Source organism: Lepidochelys olivacea, assembly GCF_965140295.1.
Source record: "Lepidochelys olivacea isolate rLepOli2 genome assembly, chromosome: 15".
Classification (NCBI taxonomy): Eukaryota; Metazoa; Chordata; order Testudines; family Cheloniidae; genus Lepidochelys; species Lepidochelys olivacea.
The window spans coordinates 2,405,279-2,425,204 of record NC_140425.1 but is presented as its reverse complement, the minus strand read 5'-3'; the positions used below and the strand labels follow the sequence as shown (position 1 = coordinate 2,425,204).

The following is a 19,926-nucleotide window of genomic DNA, read 5'->3' as shown; positions in this document are numbered from 1 at the left end:
GGGGAGGGGGGCAGGGTCACTCTGGGTACAGGGGTGTAGCAGCGAGCTCACAGAGGCCTGGGGAGGGGGGCAGGGTCACTCTGGGTACAGGGGCGTAGCAGTGAGCTCACAGAGGCCTGGGGAGGGGGGCAGGGTCACTCTGGGTACAGGGGTGTAGCAGCGAGCTCACAGAGGCCTGGGGGAGGGGGACAGGGTCCCTCTGGGTACAGGGGCCTGGGGGAGGGGGGCAGGGTCACTCTGGGTACAGGGGCGTAGCAGTGAGCTCACAGAGGCCTGGGGAGGGGGGCAGGGTCACTCTGGGTACAGACGGTGACCTCAGAGGCCTGTGGCTGGGGAACAGGGCTCTTTCTGGATACGGGGTAAGGGAATCACATTAGGGTTAGGTTAGGATGAGGGTTAATGCGCCACTTATCTCACTCCATCTGGGCCCCCCAAACTGGGACCCTCACCCCCTGCTCTAGCCAAACACCCCTCAGCCATGGCCTTGGCCACCCCAACTCCAGCCAGCACCGCAGCTGAGCCTCTCGATCCCACTCATCAAGAGGTCAGAAAAAAATTAAAATGGAAAGTGCCACATTTTTTGAAAAAACATCTGCAGAAATGCTCTTGCACTTTTCAGCCAGCTCTACCATGAGCCTCCCATACTAGAAATGAATAGGGAAACCAAGGCCTGGATTCTACGTGACTTGCTCCAGGTCACACAGTGACTCTGTGAGCCACTGGGAATTGAACCCAGGAGGCGGGGATCCTAGTTCTCTGCTCCCTTATAAATATTAATACTTTTGATAGTGCTGTGATACCCTCACCTCCTGTAAGCCATTAAGTGCCATCCTTGAACTGATGACAACCCTGCTTGTGGCCGAAGGTAAACTGGGAGCTTGGAGAGATCAGACAAACACAGATGAGACACGCCAAGACCTGACAGGAGACAGCTGTTCGGGGACAGGAGGCCGTGGGGAGGTTATTAGCACAAACATCAACATCTGAAGCATTCCTGGGTGAAGTAGGGCTTCCAGGCAAGATTTGAAGTGGGGAAGGGAGGGGTTGCTTTGAAGTGGGAATCTGTTCCACACATCTGGGTGTGGGGGCAGCAGGTAAGAAGCTAAAGGTGGGAGAAGACTATGGAAGGAGCTGCACCAGGCCTAGCATAATGGAGGTCTGGTCTGTGATAAGGGTTTCTAGGTGCTACCGTAATACAAACAATAAAAGCTGGTACCAGGTTAGATACCATGGGGCTAAAACACCTGGGTTCAGTCCACATTAGTGTGTCCATTGGGCAGCTGCACCGGCTCTAGCTCAATGGTGCAGGAATTTTTGATGATTGCCAGGCTAGATGCAGTTCTGGTGTCTCTGCCATGGACACCCCAACCCTGCTCCCCGGTGCCTGGAAATGGCCTCTCTAGCACTTGGGGTCTGAGTCTAGAAGCTGCTTGATAGCTACAGAAGGACCTAGACCCTGATTCTGGCCTTCACTGTAGCCCACGTACCCCAGTTCTGCAGGAGTAAAGAAGCTGCATAGCCAGTCACCCCCGGCCTGACTACTGCAGAGCCAGATGAATGGCTCAGAACTTGCAGCTTCCAGCACAGGGCATAACTGTGGGAGAGGGTGTTTTGATATTTTTAACTATTTGTAGCGCCTGGAAACCCCAGTCAAGGAACCCCATTGTGTCAGGTGCTGTACAGAGCAATAACAAAGAAGACAGCTCCTGCCATAGAGAGCAGTCACAACCTACAATGGTGGAAGTGCCCTCTGCACTCTTCTTGGCTTCTAGAATGGGGCTTTGGGTACCACTGCAGCTAAGCACAAGTTAGAGCAGCCCCCTGGTTGCTCTAGCTTGTGCCAGGGGCTGCCCTGCTCCCTGGAGGGCCTCAGACTCAGGCAGGAATGTGGCATAGGGCTGCTTTTCTCTTCTCCCCCTCCTCTAAGCTGCACGGACTTTAGCTCAGCCGCCAACCAAGGGTCAGGACCCTAGTGCCCGACCCTGAAGGAACCTGGCCTGGAGTCAGTGGGAGCTGTGGGTGCTCAGCACGGCTCAGGGGCTGCTGAGAGACCTCCTGTTCCTTGGGTTCTTTGACTGGAGACTGCAAGGGAACAGTGTGCCTGCAAAATAAAAACGACAAAGGGGAGGGGGAGAACTCTGGCCTGGGACAAAGGTTTTCAAAGGCAGCTGTGTCTGGGGAGTGGGGCATGTCCTGTGTGTTGGTGGCGCAGACACTGGGGGATCTCTGGGTGAATTCATAATTTTGATCCAAAGGAACAAAACCAAAACTTGGCATCAAAATCTGCCACCTCTTCTCAGTGCAAACACACTCCTGCAGGGACCATCAAAGCTTTTGGCAGCAGCTGTGCCCAGGCAGGGCAGAGTCAGAGACCGAGAGGGCAAACTGGGCAACAGAGCAAGAGTCCAAGGCCAGAGGCACAGAAGTTACGTCTATTATCGCGGGTCGTCAAGGGGCAGGGGACTTACCCGACCGTGCCAGCCACGCACAAGGGCGGCTGCCCAACGCCTCTGCGGCTACACTGCCCTCTCTCCTGCCCGCAAAACCGGCCCAGCCCGGCCGCCTGCGCGCTCCCGGCGGGCGGCGGGGAGCGGCCCCTTTAAGGGGTGGGGCTCGCAGCCTGGCGCAGGAGGCTCCGCTCGGGACCGGGCTGCCGGGGCGCAGGAGGCTGCGGCCGCGGACCGGCGCCGGCGGGGCCATGAGTGGCCGGGTGGGAGACCTGAGCCCCGCGCAGGCGGAGGCGTTAGCCAAGGTGAGATCTGGTCCCTCTTCTCGGCAACGCCGGTCACTTCCTCCCGCCGGGGCGGTGTCGGTCTTCCCCGCGGGCGCCGCGCCTTCGAGACGCGGGGATCCCGGTGCTGGGCGCTGTACAAGCACCGAGGCCGGAGCAGGGGTCTCCGAGCGGCGCAAGGGCCTGGAGACAGCGCCGCTCTGCCCCGAGGCTGTTTGCCTGGCCTCGCCCGCAGGCCGTAAGCGAGACTTCGGATCTCCCTGCGCCCAGCTTCCGCAGGACCCTCCCGCTCCTCGGCCCCAGCCCCGGGGGAGTCGGGTGCCCGGAGCAGCCCAGGCCGGCGGCGGGAGCTGACTCGCGCGGGAGGCTCCGGGGCAGTGAGTGCAGCCCCGGCTGCCCTGGCCGAGGGACCCGCTCCGGGAGCGTGGTCGGGCTGGGGGCCGCCGAGCCCCTGGTAAGCTCCCTCCAGCCTGCGCAGCCGGGGCAGAGGAAGCTCTCCGGGTGAGTAGGAGCAGGGCCCCCCCGTACCCCGAGATGGGCCCGGAGCAGGGACGGGGACGCTGCTGGGCCCTAGGCGGGCACCTGGTTGCCTGGCGGCTAGCAGAGGGGGCTGGGCGCGAGGGAGTACCCTGGCCTGTGTCTAGCGGAAAAGGCTCACGGCCGCGGGCTGACTGCTCAGCAGTTGTTCCTTAAGCAGCTTCTGAATGAGAGCGCAGAGCGACGGGGTCGCTGCCCAAGGTACCAGCACCCTGCTCCCCAGGGCGCCTCCTTCACGGAGCGGCTGGGAGCTTCCCCGCAGCCCGCACCGTTCCCGCAGTGCCGATTCCTCCCTGTGCCTGGGCCTTTGCACAGCGAAGCCTAAGGTCTTGCTCCGTGCAGCTCCTGGAGAGAAAGGTTTGGGCTGGAGTAGCTCTGAGCCCCTCCACAGCCTGTGCTCCTTCCCCATGTCATAGCACCTCTTGCAAGGCCAGCCAGGAAGAAGTGGCTTAACTCACATGGTTGCTTCTTTGCCCCCTCTCTGTTCCCCTCCTTGTAAACCGTGAGCCTTTCCTGCCTCCTGTGAGCCTTTCATCCCTGCTTCCCATCTTTCTTCCCCTTGCCCTTCTGCACACACTTGCTCTTTCCTAGTCTCTGTCCCAACATGCCCCTGTGGGGGCCTTTTGTGAAACTGCTCTTCCTTTGATGCTAACTCGGACCCATCTGTACTGGCCTCAGGAAGGGGAGAGAGGGCTGAGGGGGTGCTAAAGGAAAAGGCCCCTGTTCTGCAATCCAGCATTCTTGGATCCATACTTACATACAGCCCCCCGCCACTATTACAAATACCTGGGAAGCCTGAGCGTTGCTGGTGGCAACCACTGGCTCAGAGCTCCCTGTAGGGAGCAAGGGAGTTTGCTCAGCTGGGCTGGGAGAACCTCTTCCCCAGTGTGTTCGGAGGCAAGAGCTGTCGGCTTTGAATGGGCGTTTGTCAGTCTGGGGGAGCAAAACGTGGCTTTGTCGTATAGCACCTACTTCAGTGTATGTACAGGCAGGGATTTGTGCATGAAGGCAAACTGCACCCACCCCCAGTGTGCTCCTCTGCGCCCCTTCCTGTGGACCCCACTGCCTTGAGCCAGGTGTGCAGCATGAGCGGGAAGTACCATTTTTACATGCTCTGGGCATAGGTGCTAATGATGGCACCAGGCGGTGGAGAACCAGCCCCCACTGCATTTGAAGAGCGCATATGCTATAGGGATTTAAATCTGTTCCTCTAAAGGATAAAGAATAACCTTGTAGATAAGGTGTGCAAGTGGGTCCTGGGAGATTTGGAGTCTGTTCCTAGCTCTACCTGCGTGGACTATGGCAAGTGACTTAACCTTTGTGCCTCAGTTTCCCCAGCTCTAAAATAGGGACAATTCTATTTCCCTACTTCTCTGGCGGGTATTCATTAGTGCTTGGGGAACCTTGGCAGCCCTAGAAGTGCCGTGTGCTATCAACAGTTCTATTTTGCATTCTTCTCAGCTGGTTTTCGTGACTCCTCCTGTCAGTTTCAATGGAACTTTCAAGTTAAAATAAAAAGAAAATGAGGGATGGTGGCTGGCAGAGAAACCTCTCCCTCACCCCACTTCCTGGCATTCAAGGGAGAGGGAGGCCATGGGTTAAGAGTGGGACATCCCAGGAGCTTTCTGTGGTGTGTTTGTGTGGGAGTGAGGGAAGGATCGCAACTAATCATCATGTACACAAGCAGGTCCTCCTATCTGTCTAGAAAGTAAACAAATCCAAGTGACAGTAACTTAGTGTAGAACTACATTCATAGCTGCCCTAAAGATCACCTGAAAGTCACCCTGAAACAGCATTCAAAGATGGCTACCTTCCCCATTGAAATCTGCATTCATCAGAGGAAGTCTCAGCTCCACAGATTTCACAGGGCTATGATGGCTGGCATAGGAAAGGTTTCTGGTGTTAGACTCGGGAGCCTGATTCTTGTACCTTGCATGGCCATTGACTCCTGTGCAAAGTTTCTGGGCAGCATTTCACCCCCCCCAGCCCTCTTTCACACGTGTCAGTGATCTCACGAGGGGCAGGGCAGGGGAGAATCCGATTGCACACTGATTTATTTCTGGATGCAGTTCAGTTGGTTTTGATGATCTGTTGCATCATCCCAAACAACGACGTGTATCTTCCTTTAAAGGATCATGGAACATGGATCCCAAGATCCCAGCTCATTAACAATTGAGAGCCACTGTTGTCTGACGGCCGCGCAGGGCCCCCTGTGAAATGCATCGGTGGGTTGCAGCCTGGTTTCCAGCGGACAAGTGTCCACATGAAACCCAGAATGATTCAGCCTCAGCAGAGGTATGAAGGACTGCCTGGCCACAGTTGCCAACTTTCATGCGGTAAATAACCACCCTGATTTTCACAATAAGCCAAAAATCAAGCTAATCCCGTTTCAAAACAAGCCCCCAGAAAGCCAATCCCTAAAAACCCCAACACTCTATGTGATTAGATCCCCATGGCGTGCAGTTGGGGACAGTGGTGGGCCTCCTGTGCAACCCTGACTCTCCCACCCTTGCCCCTGCTTGCTGGGAGCTGATCAAAAAAAAAAAAAGAAGAAGCAACAAGCTACTAGTCAACAAGCAACTCACAAGCCAATTAAGCCAAAAATAAGCCCAATTTTGGCAGGTTTTTTTTGTGGGTTTGGCATGTCTGTGCCTGGGCAAGAGACTGAACAGTCCCTCACACCAAGAGGTGAATTCCTGGCACATTTGCATAGTAGTGAGGGGGAAGGGGAGGAAACTGGAAGGAGAGGTAGATATGCTGGAGGGTAGGGATAGGATACAGAGGGACCTAGATAAATTGGAGGATTGGGGCAAAAGAAATCTGATGAGGTTCAACAAGGACAAGCGCAGAGTCCTGCACTTAGGACGGAAGAATCCAATGCACCGCTACAGACTAGGGACTGAATGGCTCGGCAGCAGTTCTGCAGAAAAGGACCTAGGGGTTACAGTGAACGAGAAGCTGGATATGAGTCAACAGTGTGCCCTTGTTGCGAAGAAGGCCAATGGCATTTTGGGATGTATAAGTAGGGGCATTGCCAGAAGATCGAGGGACATGATCGTTCCCCTCTATTCAACATTGGTGAGGCCTCATCTGGAGTACTGTGTCCAGTTTTGGGCCCCACACTACAAGAAGGATGTGGATAAATTGGAGAGAGTCCAGTGGAGGGCAACAAAAATGATTAGGGGTCTGGAACACATGACTTATGAGGAGAGGCTGAGGGAACTGGGATTGTTTGGTCTATGGAAGAGAAGAATGAGGGGGGATTTGATAGCTGCTTTTAACTACCTGAAAGGTGGATCCAAAGAGGATGGATCTAGACTATTCTCAGTGATAGCAGATGACAGGACAAGGAGTAATGGTGTCAAGTTGCAGTGGGGGAGGTTTAGATTGGATATTAGGAAAAACTTTTTCACTAAGAGGGTGGTGAAACACTGGAATGCGTTGCCTAGGGAGGTGGTGGAATTTCCTTCCTTAGAGGTTTTTAAGGTCAGGCTTGACAAAGCCCTGGCTGGGATGATTTAGATGGGATTGGTCCTGCTCTGGGCAGGGGGTTGGACTAAGGGTATGTCTACACTATGGAATAAGGTCGAATTTATAGAAGTCGGTTTTTTAGAAATCGGTTTTATATATTCGAGTGTGTGTGTCCCCACAGAAAATGCTCTAAGTGCATTAACTCGGCGGAGCGCTTCCACGGTACCGAGGCTAGAGTCGACTTCCGGAGCGTTGCACTGTGGGTAGCTATCCCACAGTTCCCGCAGTCTCCGCTGCCCATTGGAATTCTGGGTTGAGATCCCAATGCCTGATGGGGCTAAAACATTGTCGCGGGTGGTTCTGGGTACATATCGTCAGGCCCCCGTTCCCTCCCTCCCTCCGTGAAAGCAAGGGCAGACAATCATTTCGCGCCTTTTTTCCCTGAGTTACCTGTGCAGACGCCATACCACGGCATACCTATGTCTCCTGGGTGCTGGCAGACGCGGTACGGCATTGCTCCACAGTAGCAGCAACCCCTTGCCTTGTGGCAGCAGACGGTACAGTACGACTGGTAGCCGTCATCGTCATGTCCGAGGTGCTCCTGGCCACGTCGGCTGGGAGCGCCTGGGCAGCCAAAGATGTAAAAGAGAGATGGAGTGGATCAAAACAAGAAATAGACCAGATTTGTTTTGTACTCATTTGCTTCCCCCCCTCCCCTGTCTAGGGGACTCATTCTTCTAGATCACACTGCAGTCACTCACAGAGAAGGTGCAGCGAGGTAAATCTAGCCATGTATCAATCAGAGGCCAGGCTAACCTTCTTGTTCCAATAAGGACAATAACTTAGGTGCACCATTTCTTATTGGAACCCTCCATGAAGTCCTGCCTGAAATACTCCTTGATGTACAGGCACCCCCTTTGTTGATTTTAGCTCCCTGAAGCCAACCCTGTAATCCGTGTCGTCAGTCGCCCCTCCCTCCGTCAGAGCAACGGCAGACAATCGTTCCGCGCCTTTTTTCTGTGCGGACGCCATACCAAGGCAAGCATGGAGGCCGCTCAGCTCACTTCGGCAATTAGGAGCACACGAAACACCACACGCATTATCCAGCAGTATATGCAGCACCAGAACCTGGCAAAGCGATACCGGGCGAGGAGGCGACGTCAGCGCAGTCACGTGAGTGATCAGGACATGGACACAGATTTCTCTGAAAGCATGGGCCCTGACAATGCATGCATCATGGTGCTAATGGGGCAGGTTCATGCTGTGGAACGCCGATTCTGGGCTTGGGAAACAAGCACAGACTGGTGGGACAGCATAGTGTTGCAGGTCTGGGACGATTCCCAGTGGCTGCGAAACTTTCGCATGCGTAAGGGCACTTTCATGGAACTTTGTGACTTGCTTTCCCCTGCCCTGAGGCGCATGAATACCAAGATGAGAGCAGCCCTCACAGTTGAGAAGCGAGTGGCGATAGCCCTGTGGAAGCTTGCAACGCCAGACAGCTACTGGTCAGTTGGGAATCAATTTGGAGTGGGCAAATCTACTGTGGGGGCTGCTGTGATGCAAGTAGCCCACGCAATCAAAGATCTGCTGATATCAAGGGTAGTGACCCTGGGAAATGTGCAGGTCATAGTGGATGGCTTTGCTGCAATGGGATTCCCTAACTGTGGTGGAGCCATAGACGGAACCCATATCCCTATCTTGGCACCGGAGCACCAAGCCGCCGAGTACATAAACCGCAAGGGGTACTTTTCAATAGTGCTGCAAGCTCTGGTGGATCACAAGGGACATTTCACCAACATCAACGTGCGATGGCCGGGAAAGGTGCATGATGCTCGCATCTTCAGGAACTCTGGTCTGTTTCAAAAGCTGCAGGAAGGGACTTTCTTCCCAGACCAGAAAATAACTGTTGGGGATGTTGAAATGCCTATATGTATCCTTGGGGACCCAGCCTACCCCTTAATGCCATGGCTTATGAAGCCGTACACAGGCAGCCTGGACAGTAGTCAGGAGCTGCTCAACTACAGGCTGAGCAAGTGCAGAATGGTGGTAGAATGTGCATTTGGACGTTTAAAAGCGCGCTGGCGCAGTTTACTGACTCGCTTAGACCTCAGCGAAACCAATATTCCCACTGTTATTACTGCTTGCTGTGTGCTCCACAATATCTGTGAGAGTAAGGGGGAGACGTTTATGGCGGGGTGGGAGGTTGAGGCAAATCGCCTGGCTGCTGGTTACGCGCAGCCAGACACCAGGGCGGTTAGAAGAGCACAGGAGGGCGCGGTACGCATCAGAGAAGCTTTGAAAACCAGTTTCATGACTGGCCAGGCTACGGTGTGAAAGTTCTGTTTGTTTCTCCTTGATGAAACCCCCCGCCCCTTGGTTCACTCTACTTCCCTGTAAGCTAACCACCCGCCCCTCCTCCCTTCAATCACCGCTTGCAGAGGCAATAAGGTCATTGTTGCTTCACATTTATGCATTCTTTATTCATTCATCACACAAATAGGGGGATGATTACCAAGGTAGCCCGGAGGGGTGGTGGAGGAGGGAAGGAAAATGCCACACAGCACTTTAAGCACAGCACTTTAAAAATTTACAACTTTAAAATTTATTGAATGACAGCCTTCTTTTTTTGGGGCAATCCTCTGTGGTGGAGTGGCTGGTTGGCCAGAGGCCCCCCCACCGCGTTCTTGGGCGTCTGGGTGTGGAGGCTATGGAACTTGGGGAGGAGGGCGGTTGGTTACAGAGGGGCAGCAGTGGCAGTCTGTGCTCCAGCTGCCTTTGCTACAGCTCAACCATATACTGGAGCATACTGGTTTGGTCCTGCAGCAGCCTCAGCATTGAATCCTGCCTCCTCTCATCACGCTGCCGCCACATTTGAGCTTCAGCCCTGTCTTCAGCCCGCCACTTACTCTCTTTAGCCCGCCACCTCTCCTCCCGGTCATTTTGTGCTTTCCTGCACTCTGACATTATTTGCCTCCACGCATTCGTCTGTGCTCTGGCAGTGTGGGAGGACAGCATGAGCTCGGAGAACATTTCATCGCGAGTGCGTTTTTTTTTCTTTCGAAGCTTCACTAGCCTCTGGGAAGGAGAAGATCCTGTGATCATTGAAACACATGCAGCTGGTGGAGAAAAAAAAGGGACAGTGGTATTTAAAAAGACACATTTTATAAAACAGTGGCTACACTCTTTCAGGGTAAACCTTGCTGTTAACATTACATACATAGCACATGTGCTTTCGTTACAAGGTCGCATTTTGCCTCCTCCCACCGCGTGACTACCCCCTCAACCTTCCCCCCTCCCTGTGGCTAACAGCAGGGAACATTTCTGTTTAGCCACAGGCAAACAGCCCAGCAGGAATGGGCTCCTCTGAGTGTCCCCTGAAGAAAAGCACTCTATTTCAACCAGGTGACCATGAATGATATCTCACTCTCCTGAGGATAACACAGAGAGATAAAGAACGGATGTTGTTTGAATGCCAGCAAACATACACTGCAGTGCTTTGTTCTACAATGATTCCCGAGTACGTGTTACTGGCCTGGAGTGGTAAAGTGTCCTACCATGAAGGACGCAATAAGGCTGCCCTCCCCAGAAACCTTTTGCAAAGGCTTTAGGACTACATCTAGGAGAACCGCAAATGCCAGGGCAAAGTAATCCTTTCACATGCTTGCTTTTAAACCATGTATAGTATTTTAAAAGGTACACTCACCAGAGGTCCCTTCTCCACCTGCTGGGTCCAGGAGGCAGCCTTGGGTGGGTTTGGGGGGTACTGGCTCCAGGTCTAGGGTGAGAAACACTTCCTGGCTGTCGGGAAAACCGGTTTCTCCGCTTGCTTGCTGTGAGCTATCTACAACCTCCTCCTCATAATCATCTTCTTCGTCCCCAAAACCTGCTTCCGTATTGCCTCCATCTCCATTGAAGGAGTCAAACAACACGGCTGGGGTAGTGGTGGCTGAACCCCCTAAAATGGCATGCAGCTCATCATAGAAGCGGCATGTTTGGGGCTCTGACCCAGAGCGGCTGTTCGCCTCTCTGGTTTTCTGGTAGGCTTGCCTCAGCTCCTTCAGTTTCACGCGGCACTGCTTCGGGTCCCTGTTATGGCCTCTGTCCTTCATGCCCTGGGAGATTTTCACAAAGGTTTTGGCATTTCGAAAACTGGAACAGAGTTCTGATAGCACGGATTCCTCTCCCCAAACAGCGATCAGATCCCGTACCTCCCGTTCGGTCCATGCTGGAGCTCTTTTGCGATTCTGGGACTCCATCATGGTCACCTGTGCTGATGAGCTCTGCATGGTCACCTGCAGCTTGCCACGCTGGCCAAACAGGAAATGAGATTCAAAAGTTCGCGGTTCTTTTCCTGTCTACCTGGCCAGTGCATCTGAGTTGAGAGTGCTGTCCAGAGCGGTCATAATGGAGCACTCCGGGATAGCTCCCGGAGGCCAATACCATCGAATTGTGTCCACAGTACCCCGAATTCGAGCCGGCCACGTCGATTTAAGCGCTAATCCACTTGTTGGGGTGGAGTAAGGAAATCGATTTTAAGAGCCCTTTAAGTCGAAATAAAGGGCTTCATTGTGTGGACGGGTGCAGGTTTACATCGATTTAACGCTGCTAAATTCGACCTAAAGTCCTAGTGTAGACCAGGGCTAGATGTCCTCCAGAGGTCCCTTCCAACTCTGATATTCTATGATTCTAAGGGGGCAATTTATCCTGTTGCTGGCTGTTTGACCTCTTCTGTGGCTAAACGTAGGGCCTGCAGGGTTGTCAAGCCAACACCTTGTGCTACTGCTTACATTTGATTTTAAACGTGTAGACACAAACTTCAAACAAACCAAGACCCCAAAAGACAGGCTGGGGATGTCCAAATCTCTCCCTTTGAGGTGAAGCTGGAACCTGCCATGTGTCCTAATGTCAGGGGCAATTTGGAGACTCCTCTGCCTTTTTGACTCAGGCTGTAGCAGGACGGAGGAGTTGCCCGCCTGGAACAGACCCAAGGAACCTCTGCTAGAGCCAGGACACTGAACTAGTGGCCAGCACTAGATACTTCAGAGGCAGGTATCAAAACCCTTCCATAAGGGACAATAATGCCACATTTTCCAAAGTTCCCTCCCAGACTGTAGGCGCTGAGAGATCTGAGGCCAAATTTCCAGGGATGCTGGGGGCTTGAAGCTCCCTTGGTTTCAAATGAGGTTGGGGGTGCTCAGCACTTGGAAAACCATGTCTCAAGTCAGACACCCAAAATCAGGGACAGTCTCAAAAATGTGGACCTTAAGAATAACAAGCCCATTTGGGGGCCATTTCTAGCCACAGATTTATGGGTGTGCGGTTACATCTTGGAGCAGGAAGGTTGATCTCCTTTACACATTTTTATTCTTTCTGATAATCACTATAAACACCTTATTCTTTTTTCAAAACCCTATCAAACTCTTTACCTCACCCATGTCTTGTGGCAGCGAGCTCCAGAGAGATAAATTAGACATTTTAAGTGTTTCCTCCTATCAGTTTTAGCTGTGTTGCCTTTTAATGTCTTGGGAGGTCCTCTTGTTTTTATATTATAAGAGGCAGACTAGGATGAGATCAGTGAGGATGGAGGGGGTATTTTAGATGGACAGTCGAATTAGAGAGAGATGGATTTTAAGCACTGGGAAGGTCGGGGAAGTTTTGCAAACTGAGAAGTGTTATATTCTCTGCAGAGGGTCTGATCTGATGCATAGTTGCATGTAACTGAAATCTCTTTTGTGCAATATCTTTGGTTCGAGGAATCAGAGATTGGGCACAGCATTAATTGACAACAGATCTTTAGAAATTCTCCTCTCCTGTTTCCCGGAGCTACTGATGGGCTTTCATCCTATCTTCCCTTCGCAATGCTCCTCCGGGGTGCTGTTCTCAAGGCAAAGGAATTAATCTCAGATTTAATTACACCTAATTTCAGACCACAATAATCTAACCAGCCCCATTAAGAAGTGAAGGGAAGGACCTAGAGTGCTGTGCCCCTCTGAGATTTATGCTATTCATTGCCCTGGTGCGGCTGACCCCGGTGTGTGTCGTGGAAGGGGGGGGGGGATCAGCTGATCTGCAGGCTCAGGCTTAACTCGCATATCTGTTATTTGGGACTGATTCCTCCCCTGTCCTTTGCACCCCCGTGTTGGGTTTGCCATTGACCAAGGCACCTGCTGGGGCTCCCCTGCTGCCTCTCAAACTGGTGGCAATGTTGTACTGCACAGCAGCCTGCCGGGGGTGCGTGCATAGCGATTCCCAGCCACTAAGCCCTTGTTCTCCATATATCGGACAGGAATCAGCTCTGTGATTCAGAACAGGACTGCCAACCCAAGGAGAGAAATGCTGCATCCTACACAAATTGCCCACATGCTGCCATCCATGTGTCTTTGTGCCCTATGCCAGTACCTGAAGGGTCCCTTCAGGAACCCTAGAGACCTCTTTAGACCCCCTAAAGATTGCTTTAATGCCTCCCCTTTTGGGAGACTGAGATCAGGGCTACCCTGTATCACTGACCCCCATTTCCCTTCCAGCTCAGCTATGCTGTTCCTCACTTGGCCAGAAGGAGCCTTGTTGAGCATGACAAGCATCCCCTCTCGCGGGGTGGGATGTGCTGCCCTGCGCCCAGCACTGCAAGGCATTAGACGTGCTCCACCACCCCACCTGGCTCCCCTCACAGCCGTGTCCAGGGTTGAGCTGGTTAGCTGGCCAGGTGTAGGGAGGTCCCCAGTAGACTTCATGGTATCTTTGGCCCCTACAGGAAGCTCTTTCTGGGGTGGTTTGGGGAAGCGTTGCTCTGGGTGGGGGAGTGTTGTGGTGACTGGCAGTCTGGCTAGGGCAGGAAGGCTTCATCCCTTACACTTCCCCTATGAACGGTCAGACCCTGGGTTAGGCTCATCTCATGGAGAGCTTGGTTCCACAGCCAGACCAGACCCCATCTCGCCCCTGCCTGGGGCCTGGGCTCTGTGCCAGCACTTCCTAAGGAGCGCAGTGGGCTGAGTGACCAGTGGCCCTGCTTCTTCTTTGCTCGCTTCCTGCTTGTGCCTTTGAACTGCCTTTGGTCTGCCCCTATTCCCAGGGCGGTCTGGGCCTGGGCAGCCCCCAGTTAAAATTACAAGAACCCCAGGGCTGAGGCCAAGCCCCCTTTGCCCGCCACATCTCTTATGCTGGCCGGGGAGTCCCCTTATGCAAGGGCTATTCCCAGGAGCAGTAACAACCCCCTTGTGCTGCCCAAGTGCTGTGACCCTTCTGGCACGAGCGATTGCTGGGGAACGGTCCTTGATGGAGCTGGCTCCTCACTGGCTCATGGCTTTGACGATCAGGACTACGGCCTTGATCTGGCAGTGGCAGCATGAAAACCAGAGCTGTGTGCTGAGCGTGATCGATGAAAGCACTGAAATGCCCTTGCGAACAAGAGACCCAAGCTGAAAGCAACTGGAGTCCCAGCCTGACACCCAGTGCACAGGACCTCGGGTGGGTGTGGGTCACAGGACTGAAATATTAACTTGTGGGGGCAGGAGGGGGATGCCAGTTGTCTGAAAGACGTCAGCCACACAGGCAGTTGTACTGTATAGGCTGCTGCGTGGGGTGGGGTGGAAGGAGAAGAATGCCCCCTTGGAGTGACGCCTTGGAAAGGAGCAGCAGGGAAACACCCTGCCAGCAAGATCTGCGGGGCTGTGGACAGGCCTGCCGGGGAGGTGGTGGGAATGCCTCCCATGGGACCCTGCAGCTAGACTGGACAGAGAACAACTCTGTCTCCAGCCCAGAGAGCTGGACTAGATGAGACCTAATGGGTCTCTTCCACTCCACAGCGTCTTCCCTGGAGCCCTGATCTCTAGGGGCCTGGGTATGCTGCCATGCTGAAGAGCTCCTTATTAGACAGCACCCTGCCTCCGCCCCCCAATACTCCTTCAGTGCCTGCAGCCAGCCCTGCCTGCAGCATAAGCGATGGCAGAAAGGGAGAGACACCCCACCTCCCACCCCCCCTGGAAGTCACTGCAGTCTGAGCATCTCCAGTTGGGGCTCAAACATTGGGCTCAGGCCTTTTGCTGTTCTGTAGCCCCCAGCTCCAGGAGCACAAGGCCCATGCAGGAGACACGTCCTGCTGTAGACCTGCTCAGCAGTCGTTTTGCCCTTTGGTCTTGGTGGCCGAGGGAAGCAGGTCAGGCGTGTGAGAGGCCTTGGCCAGATGGCAGGGCAGGCATGGGGCTGTCTGTGGACTGGCAGCTGGGCACTTCCTGGGCAGCTGCATGCAACCGTGCCCCTTGGGAGTCTACCTTCTCCTTGCCTCTGCCTTGACTAAAGTCTAGCCGTGGGATCAACCTTGGGAGTCTCAGGGCCCAGCACCTGGGGATGAACGGGGCGGGTCATGAGGGGCTGAGTGAGAAGTCCTGGCCTCTGCACTGAGCTTGCAAACCCTGCAGTGCCCAGTTGGTGCCTCCAGCTTTGCTGGTCCTGCACTGGGAAGTGCCCATGATGTCGTCCCTGCTCCTCTTCTCTCTGCAGTTCCGCGAGAACCTCCAGGATGTGCTGCCCTACCTTCCCCATCAGGACGACTACTTCCTCTTGCGCTGGCTCAGAGGTAATGGGGGCTGGAGGGAGGGGGGAGATGCGGTGTGGAGCCAAGCTAGCCCTAGCTGCCCCCCAGCACCCAGCCCCTTGAGCCAAGATCAGCCGCAGGCACTGAGCCACTGCTAGAGCTTTCTTGTTGTTCCCACTCCTGTGAGACAGGAAGAAAATGGACGGGCCTGAGTTTGCCTGGGGTGTTTTAGGTTTGTCAAGTAGAGGGAGTGGGGCGTGTCACCACTGAGCAGGGAAGGGGGGAAATGCCTCCTTGGGCACAAGAGGAGGGAATGGCGGGGAGGGGGAGAATGCCCTTGCTGAGCCCCGGGGAGGAGGGGGAAGGGGCAATCCCTTAGCACCACAGGGGCACTCATGAGCTTTTGCTGTAGGATTCAGACCCCAGGCTCCAAGCAGCCCTGGGATGTCGTCTGAGTGCAGTGGAAGATGGTTCAGGTGTGGGAACTGGATCAGAGGAGGGAGAAGCTGCTCTTTTGTCTGGGGCAGCTGCGGTTTTGGGTTATACACAAACCCTGTGAGCAGGCACAGGGAGCTAGCCGCGTTTCTTGGTTGCATTAGCTGTGGCTCGAGCCAGCCCTGCAGCAGGGAACCCAGAGGAGAAAGGGCTAAGAGCTCAGCTCTGTGAGAGGTCTGGGCCCTGGCCATGGCAGAGCCAGCCTGCTCTGTCTGGAGCATGAATGGGCTGACTTGGCTTGTGGGGGCACATGGCTTCCTGAGCACCCAGGCCTGAGTGTTTCCAGCCCTGCTGCTCCTCTCACATGGGGCCTGAGTCCTGGAGGGATCCCCAGGTCTGATTCCCAGCTGGGGGCACCAGTGGGACACCCCACAGTTACAGCCAAGCAGGGAAGAAAGACTAACAGCATCCCAGTGGCAGCCATGACATCTTTGCCTTTGAGTCACAAATGGGCAGGGAGCGCATCCATATGGGGAGGCAGGGAAAGGGCCTGTCCCTGTGGGAGAAGAGCAGGGCCTTGGCTGCCAGGGTGCACATCTCTCTGCAGCGTGAAGATGGCCCTGTCCTGTCAAGGAGCTTTTATTTCCCTGGCCTGGCCCTCCCCTCCCCTGCAGGTGCATTCTGGATGGCTCTGTGCCATCTGCAGGAATCTGGGTGGGTTGGTACAGATCAGGCCGATATCACAGGCCGGATAAGGGGCCTTATCTTGGCGGGGGGGTGGGGCAGTGAACTGTGAGCTCTATTATCACAGAGAACTCCCTCCCTCCCACTTTCTCCCGCTATCTGTATTGAAAAGTCCAAAATTCAGAGTCTTGTCCAGCCCTGACCTGGGAGATTTCTATCCCCCTGCACAGAGGCCAGGCAATGCCAGATCCAGGGCAAGTCCCAGTACAAGGGGCTCTGTGGGTCCTGTCTGCTTGGCCTCTGTGCTAGGGGGAGGCGTCTAAAAGCACAGAGGGCTGCAGGTGCCTACCTCTCCTTGACTGGCCCATCCACCCTTCCTACCTTTGCATATCTCCCCCATTGGCTCTGACCTCCCAGGCTCTCACTGTAGCAGGCCCCAAAGAGAGGCCCTCCAAGATCAGGATCTTTCTACTTGGCCCCATGAAGCCAGGACCCTAAACACACCCACAAGGCCCTGAGATCACTGCTCTGGTCTAAGGGTGTGTGGAGTACTCCCAGCACTGAGAGCAGGAGGGGCGGGGGGGGGATCAGTCCGTCCAAGCAGTGGGCTGCTTTTAGTTTATGGGTGGAGGGTCAGCTCTGTAAGCACCCAGCTGGACAGCATGGGCCCAGGCCGCTTAGCCCCAGATTTACATTGTTCTGTCATTAAAATACAAGGCTTTTTACAAACCTCAGTGTTGGGACCAGCATTATAGCAAAGGGAACTCCTTCCCCTGCAGTCTCTGGGATCCACTCAGACACCAGAGTAAGCCAGCTGGTTTAGGACTCCTGCTTCCTATGCCAGAGGTCATGGGTTCAAATCCATCTGCTGTCATGGGGGTGTGGAGGGGGAGAAGAGTGCATGACTGGGACAGTAACCTTAGACGCAAGCTGGTGAGTGTGTGAGGGCCCCCTCCTCTGCCTGACCTGCAGCTAATCTGAGTCTGATATAGCCCCAGCTAGGGGGCTGAGGCTCTTTTGCTCAAGCTGCAGCAGCTCATGCTCTTAGCTCAGGAGGCCACCTGTGGGCTGGTCAAGATGGCGGCTGTCACATAATGGTCCTTTTGGGTGGATCCACGAATGAGGTTGGGTCTTAACACATGTTTCTACAAAGCCAAGTATTCTGCAGTACTGGTTCCGTACCCTACAGCACTGGTGCCAACCCCATGTGTTAAACAAATACTAAATTAAAAAACACAATTGCCTTCAAAATCACTAGACTTCATGAGCTCTCTGAGCAACTAGGTGGCTGAGGTAATATCTCCCTGGATCAATGTATTGCGGTGAGGGACAAGCTTTCAGGCTTCCACACAGCTCTTCCTCTATGCAAGCTCAAAAATGTCTCTCCCACCAACAGACGCTGATCTAACAAAAGATATTCCCTCATCCCCTTTGACTCTCCAGCGTCCAACACGTTGGCAGGACCAACCCGTCTGCACCACCCCTGCATCCAATCAACTTTCTGCTTCTTTTGCTTTGCCGTCTGCTTTCAGAGCCTTTAGAGGACATTGGGGTCTGAGTGTCGGGCTATTCTCCACAAACCCAAGGGCCAGAAACTTACTGTATTTTCCACTGAATGCGTCCGATGAAGTGAGCTGTAGCTCACGAAAGCTCATGCGTAAATAAATTGGTTAGTCTCTAAGGTGCCACAAGTCCTCCTTTTCTCTTAGTGAATACAGACTAACACGGCTGCTACTCTGAAACCTTACTTAGGTGTGATTCTCACCTAATCACTCGACTCTGGAGGCTGGGACTTGCTGACAAGACACCGACTCGCATGAGCTCAGGGATAAAGCCCAGACAGTTGGGGACACTGCCCCGGCAAACGCGGCAGGGCTTGGGAGATAGCTGCAGGGCTTTTTCTTAGGGCAGATTCGCCCACTTGACAAGCTCCCACGAAGGCTCTGCCTGTTGGACTTTACAAAGCAGCTAAGCACTGTGATTGGAGACAGGGCAAGAGATGGAGCTTTCTGTGAGGAGCTTTCTGTGAAAAAAGGAGCTCACTGTTCACCCTCTCTCCCGCAGAGGTGAGGCAAAGCTGCTCTGGCACAGAACCCAGGGGATTTAAGCCCTAGCAGCCCCTCCAAGAGAGATCATAAAGGGAGCTATTAAGGGGGGAGGGGTGTTGCAAAGCCATTGATCTGTGCACTCCTGCACCACAGGCCAGTCTCCTTCCCTTGAGCCTGGGTGTTAGGGGGCTTATTCCTTCATGCACTTACTTCCCTGGTCCTTCTCGCATGAACAGAGAGCAACAATACCCAAAGTCCAAAGGTGCAAACAATTCAATGTTTATTGGGGGGAGCTTCCAGCAAGCATGATTCCAGTTTCCTTCCTTAGTGTCCCCCTTCCCAGCTCTGACACCACAGAGCCTTACACCTGTGCCCCTGTTCCCATTCCTGACCTTAGCCAAACATGATTCCAATTCCCCCCCCCCCATTCCCTGTTTCCATTCCCCCCCCTTACTTCCAGATTGACTGGAGACTATATAGTAAAATTTGAGTTCTGCTTAGCTATACCTTAACTTATCATTTTACTGAAATTTAACTAACCAATCCTAACATATTGTAACATGAGTATTTAACCAATTATATCCCACCACCTTAATTAGTTTACACTCAGCAAAATTAATTATACAGCAGACAGAAACAATCACAGAACCAGACAGAGACCATGCAAATAAACAATAGCAAAGTGGGAACTATAATGACAAAACAATACAGAAGTGAGGATTTCACAACTACATCTATAAAGACATAAGGGTTTCCCAGCTGTGTCTATTGATAAGTGAGTTCTTGCCACACAGGATGCTATCAAACTAAGTTTCCTCTTACAGCTTCCAGGCACTTCCCTTTCTCTGGAGGCGATAGGCATTATCAGGACAGGAGTGTATCCTAACAGCCCAATAGCACCTTATTTCAATGTGACTAGGTTGGAATGTGAGGAGGTGACCGGTCGCTTCCCAGCTTATGGCTGCCTCTGCTGCTTAGCCAAAGGCCTTAGCCTAAGAACAGGGCCTCAGACTGTCACAGGGAGAGAAGGCCCTTACACTGACAGACAGTGATTTTGATTATCTCTTTTGTACCTCTATAACTAGCCAAGTGATAAGAATACACCTAAATTCTTAGAGTACAGGCCTTTACAGACAGGCCTGAATATCTACATCCTAACACTGGGGTTAGGCTCCAGCTTCTCCTCCTAAGGAGCGGAGCCTGCTGGCTGGGGGTGGGGGGAGAGGGGGCTCCAGCATGGCATTGGGGAGCACAGGCCACTGGCTGTATAGAGGTGGGAGATCACTGTGCAGCTTGCCTCTGGGACACGGACTCAGCAGTGAGGCTGCACCCAACCCTGACACAGTGCAAGGACTGGGCCTGTCCCAGAAACCACCCCAGGGCCCTGCCCCTCTGTGCCAGGTTCACCAGATGTGGGCAGGCAGGCACAGCAAGGCCAGGCTCCAAGTGTGGAGGGCCTTAATGTGGGGGAATCCAGGTGTGAGTAGAGA

General features: G+C 53.7%; 1 protein-coding gene across 3 annotated transcripts in view; it reads left to right on the top strand.

Moving 5' to 3' along the window:
* The first annotated feature begins 2,617 nt into the window (after positions 1 to 2,617).
* Positions 2,618 to 19,926, top strand: part of SEC14L2 (SEC14 like lipid binding 2) — a 40,966-nt gene continuing 23,657 nt past the window's right edge. Inside the window, exons 1-3 of one of the 3 annotated variants that reach the window (XM_084649070.1) lie at positions 2,676 to 2,752; positions 5,400 to 5,563; positions 15,236 to 15,311. In XM_084649070.1, the coding sequence (XP_084505196.1) occupies positions 5,486 to 5,563; positions 15,236 to 15,311 (154 nt within the window). In that variant the 5' untranslated portion in view covers positions 2,676 to 2,752; positions 5,400 to 5,485. Of the gene's footprint in view, positions 2,753 to 5,399; positions 5,605 to 15,235; positions 15,312 to 19,926 lie in introns of those variants that run through there. The other 2 variants (XM_084649071.1, XM_084649072.1) reach the window with 2 other exon arrangements.